The sequence below is a fragment of the Lupinus angustifolius genome, chromosome LG03 (genome assembly GCF_001865875.1).
Source record: "Lupinus angustifolius cultivar Tanjil chromosome LG03, LupAngTanjil_v1.0, whole genome shotgun sequence".
NCBI classification, from domain to species: domain Eukaryota; kingdom Viridiplantae; phylum Streptophyta; class Magnoliopsida; order Fabales; family Fabaceae; genus Lupinus; species Lupinus angustifolius.
Genome location: NC_032011.1, coordinates 14,278,644 through 14,283,673, shown reverse-complemented (window position 1 = coordinate 14,283,673; position 5,030 = coordinate 14,278,644). Strand labels below are relative to the sequence as shown.

Below are 5,030 nucleotides of genomic sequence, written 5' to 3'. Positions count from 1 at the left end.
TCCTAAATTTCTAAAACCATAAACCAAACCGAAACCGCTTACACTCCTAACTCTATCAGATCCTTGGGTAGACTAAAAGGTCAAATGTGGGATAGCTTTTAAAACTAACCCTGACCCTAGACCTAATTAAATATAATGCATACTCATTTTAGATAAAATCATATATGTATTTATATATTATTAATTGTGTATATATGATTAAAAATTAAAGAATCAATGATACTTACTATAAAAAGTGTCATTATTACGTACACATTTGAATAAAGACATATACAAATATGAGTGAGTAGTCATAGGACAGGTCGGGCCAGACCATACCGATCCTTACCTAGTCTTAAATATTGATCGAATCTAATTTTTGAATCCAAACCCAACCCTATTCAAGCCCAATTATGATTATGTCATACTAACAAGGGGTAGGGTCGGGTCCTAGTGTCCTGCTCAACTCTACTTCGAAGTACCTAAAAAAGTGAATTGATTATTGATGAGTAAAATAATCTGAGAGGTGAAGGTTAAAATATCTTTGTACCTTACCATGTGATCTTCTAATGGATGACCCCATAATATGCCACAAAGCAAAAAGGAGAAATATACAGAGAAATGTAGGGGAAAGGGCTACAATTATTCACACATACTTCACTGTTCATCAAATCCGCTACTTTAATGTAAAATATAGATTACAGCAAAAGCAACATTAGGTGAGTTACCAGCAGAATTTTCTTAGATATCTATCACCAGCAGATAACTATATAACAAACATGACTAAGGTTTTAGATGAGAAGAAGAAAAAATGATACAAGATTCACTTTATGGTTACCCTTCCAAAGGTTCAGTGAGAAGATCATGCCAATCAACTTACACTTGAAGAAAAGCTAACAAAAAACAGCAATAAATTCAGCATTACCATCAGTTAGACCAGACATGAACTAGACCATGACCATTGCCTGTATAGATCTCATTGCGCTCTTCATCATAATAGAGGGCGGTAATGTCTTCCAAGGCTTCTGCGACTGTGCTACTAATTTTTGAGACATGTTTTCGCTTCCTTGAATTACAACCGCTACCCGAACAATTGTCAGCACAACTGCATTCTTCTTCCACTGGGAAGCTGTTGCTTGCTGTTATTTTCGCAAGACATTTTCCACTTAAAATGTTGCTGACATTGATGGAACCTACTGCACAAAGGAAGCAGAGTCTTAGAAATGTGCTTTAGAAGATGGGCACTCCTTGCCGCAAAATAATGGAATATACAGTTAATTGATCACAAACTAACTCAAAATATATGTTTTCTATCCTAGTTTACATTTTAGCATATCAAGTCAAAATGTGAAACATTGCTAAATCAACTCTTGCATCTGTTGAAGAGTTACATGTGTACTTCTTTCAAAAAATATCTCTTACAATGTACAACATCACACAAAGTGCATTACAAAGGACATAAAGAGGAGGGAGAGGGGGAAAAGGAAGAAAAGTACCACTTCCTTCAGACAACGAATCATCAGAATCAGCTTTGCAGTAAGATATGATGAGATCCTGGTCATTGGTTATGTATATGTTGTTCGTATTGCAATCAGGATGCCATAAAAGGTGATCTTCGAAAGAAGTGACAAGCTCTCCACGGAAATTCCACACAGCCACAGACCGATTTCGAAATGTAAGGAATAACTGGTTCTCATATAGAAAAATAAATGCAGACGGCGTCATAAATTCACTTCTGCTGACTTCTGTAAGCTCAAAAGTCCGCACCTATAATTAATTAAAGGTTAGATTTCTGGATAGAGAAACATTTAGTAATCAATGCATGCAAAGGAGAAAATTACTTACATCAAGAATTTGCAGGTTCTCATTTTCTTGCTTGACAAGCAGCTTTTCATTGAACTGTTCAATAAAGTCCACCTTCTTATTCCGATAAAGAAGATGGTTGAATGATTTCAAAACAGTGCCATCTTCTATTGAGAGGATTTTAAGTGGTACATGACTACTTGCTTTGGAAAAAATCAGCAACATGATCCCAGGACTAATCAAACAAGAGCATGGTAGCATAAACAGATTAAGACCAACCAAGAAACTAAAATTAAATAAATACTGCTATTAAGAATATAAAGCCAATTTGATATTATACCCATAGAAATGTGAAAAAGAAAACTGATGTGATGTAATTTGAGAAAATTATGCTTGATCATACACCACATCTATAATATTTTGTATATGTGAAAGTAGAATTCATAAAACAAGAGACATTACCTGATCTTAATTTCTTGGACATTCTTATCAGAGATGGAGTACAGCATTGTATAGTTTTTCAGGTCAAATACCTTGTATACGCTATAGGATCACAAAATTACAAGTATCACAATCAAGAAGTCTTGATGATATGTTACATAATCATATCCCCACATAAAATTATCGTTAGTAGTGAAATATTTACCTATCCTGAGCTGAATATGTCAGTACCTTCGCATTTACATTATCAAACTCTACGAAACCTGGCCACTTCAGAGATTCAGATTCAAAAAGAGCAAAAGCGGCATCTGGTTGACCCCTCCTTATGTATCTGGCAGTCATAAAAGATTGAGCACATGAAACAACACAAACAACTGGACAAGCAAATATTGCTAGTAAGTAGTAACCACTTAACTTTTAGTTACCACGCATCAGGGGTGGAACTACATACAACCACAGGAGAGTGAATCCCCTACTCCCCTACCCAAAAAAATTTATTGCAAGGAAATCATTTGCCTTATTTTTTATATAATATTAACTTTAGGCATCCTGCCCCCGAAAAACCTTCAATTCTAGTACTGCCTCCGTTGTGCGAATGAGATAGTTTTGTTTTTTATCTCGTTGCTGTACATAGCGAGCAATGGTAGAAGTTAGAAAACAACAAAGAGCTATACATACTCAATCCCAATGCTTCTGCATGTCAGAGAACTGTAGCGGTCAGAAGCATAGACAGAAACTGTGATAAGCGAGTTGTTATTCTTGTTATAAAACAGACTTCTTATAACTTCAACAGGATTGACATTCAAAAAGCATATTATTTGATTGGTCTCTGCAACAAAAAGTTGAAACATGTAACATATACCATATATCTATTTTGCTTCAAATTGAACCAAGTAGTATAACAATACCAGTCAGTAATACTACCTCGGCTAAATGCCGCACAAACGCCAGATTGTGCAAGAGCAAAAACAATGTCCTGGGTTGCTACAATCTCGACAATCATTGATCTTTTCCCCAAAAATGGCAACACCGCAGCTGAAGGATCTTTTGGATCATGTGTGTCATATTCTTCCTATATATAGATTCATCAGGCATCACAATGAGTGAGGGAGTGAGCATGCAAGCTTCATATTACGCGACAGGAAGTAACGGTTTCTTCCACATAGAAAAAGTAATCAATTCACTAGCAAACCAGGAGGAACAGGATATTCTTCCACATTCAATGATTTCAAATAATGCAAGCTTCATATTATGCGACAGGAAGTAACGGTTTCAGATTTCAAATAATGCAAGCATCATGTTATATGACAAGAATTAGTTAAACACATACCCGTAGAAACGCTATGGACAAAATAATACTTAAGGAGTTGGCATTAATACAAGAAACCAAAATTCTCTAATCCATATTCTGCATGATATCTTCAAACATGTTGACATCTACAAAATCATAGCCTGATGATACTTTATTTTTATGACAAACACAGAGCCTTGGAACTACAACCATTAAATCCTATACTCCGTATCCAAAACAAAACACCAAGAAAGGAGACAGAATGTTTCATTGTTCATTTCATCAATAATTCCCAAACCCTAGGTTCTATTTCATGATAACAAGTAACAACTAGGAAAAATAATATTTTTAGGCTATAAACCAAAACCTTGATCCTGTAATCACATAGAAAAATCGGACCTGCAAACGAATATTGCGAAATCGTTCCTGAGCATCACTCATGCTAAACCCACGATCACGTTTAGAACAGATTTCTCGCCGCTGAAGCTTCTTAACACTGTTCACAAATCCATCAACGCCACCACCGTGACAATGCCCCTTCTTCGCAAGGATTCTCCTGCCAGAACAAGGTCTTGGACTCACCGTAATCCTTCTCCCACCAAAACCTTCCATATCACCAACAACACCGTCTTCTTCTCAATAGCAGAATCAACACCGCGAATTTATGAAAGACAGAGATGATTTCTTGAAAAGGTGGACGCACTGCAGCAGGTAAGTACTCTAAATTGGTGATGATAGGGTTACGGATTATGAAACCCTAGAAAAGAGAGAAAGGGAATTAGGGTTTTTTTATAAGGAGTTGGGAGAAGAAGAAATGAAAGGTAAGAGCGGGAAAGTGAATCGAATGAAGAAGAATCGAAAATGGAGTCTTCTAACAATTCAATTGGCGTCTTCGATGAAACCCAATATCCCAAAATCTCACTTTCACACAAGAAATGTAATAAATTAGAATCTTGAAATTAATAAAAAACAAAGTAGGATTTGAATATGAACAGTGTAGAAAGTTCTAAGAATAGGCCCAAAGAAGTTCTATCATTATTATATTATTATTATTATTATTATTATATTATTATAAATATTATAATATAATATAATAAAGTTCAATTGAGTGATGTAATTAATGTGTTCATGGTTACCTAGAATTATATGATTTGTTGTAGAAATTAAATAATGTGAATGTCAAAATAAGGAAGTACAAATTATATTATAGTGATAACTACACCACATTTTGCCTTAATATTTTGTATAGATAAAGTAAATGCGTATTGAACTATAGTATCCGGTTACTACTAGGTGAGCCCTTGCATTCGTCATAATGATTTTCAATGCTTCTATATTGGGTATATGTGGTGATAGATCTTTATTAACAATTTCTCATTCTATGTTACAGTTTGATGTAAGAACATGATAGATTTATACTGTAATGTTATGATATGATATCATTTTTCATGTAATATATTTTATTCTAAGAGGGAACTTAGTTGGAGATAAAAATATATGATAGTGTTGTTTTTCC

General features: G+C 34.8%; 1 protein-coding gene across 3 annotated transcripts; it reads right to left on the bottom strand.

Moving 5' to 3' along the window:
* LOC109343456 lies at positions 620 to 4,429 on the bottom strand. Of its 3 annotated transcripts, XM_019581735.1 has the most exons (9): positions 4,391 to 4,428; positions 3,914 to 4,271; positions 3,148 to 3,295; positions 2,902 to 3,052; positions 2,429 to 2,554; positions 2,245 to 2,325; positions 1,825 to 2,017; positions 1,476 to 1,746; positions 620 to 1,175 (listed from the first exon to the last, which is right to left on the bottom strand). In XM_019581735.1, exons 2-9 carry the CDS (start codon positions 4,124 to 4,126, stop codon positions 907 to 909), a joined length of 1,452 nt encoding a protein of 483 aa, XP_019437280.1. In that variant the 5' UTR covers positions 4,127 to 4,271; positions 4,391 to 4,428; the 3' UTR covers positions 620 to 906. The 3 variants fall into 3 exon arrangements, with proteins under 3 accessions (XP_019437280.1, XP_019437281.1, XP_019437279.1); XM_019581736.1 differs by having other exon boundaries at positions 620 to 1,172; positions 3,914 to 4,429; XM_019581734.1 differs by having other exon boundaries at positions 3,914 to 4,427.

Coding starts and splice junctions, on each gene's coding strand:
- LOC109343456 (XM_019581735.1), bottom strand. CDS start 4,126: ATGGAAGGTTTTGGTGGGAGAAGGATTACGGTGAGTCCAAGACCTTGT. Junction 3,053..3,147: donor TTGTGCGGCATTTAGCCGAG/GTAGTATTACTG, acceptor TTTTTGTTGCAG/AGACCAATCAAATAATATGC. Junction 1,176..1,475: donor TTCGTTGTCTGAAGGAAGTG/GTACTTTTCTTC, acceptor TCCTTTGTGCAG/TAGGTTCCATCAATGTCAGC.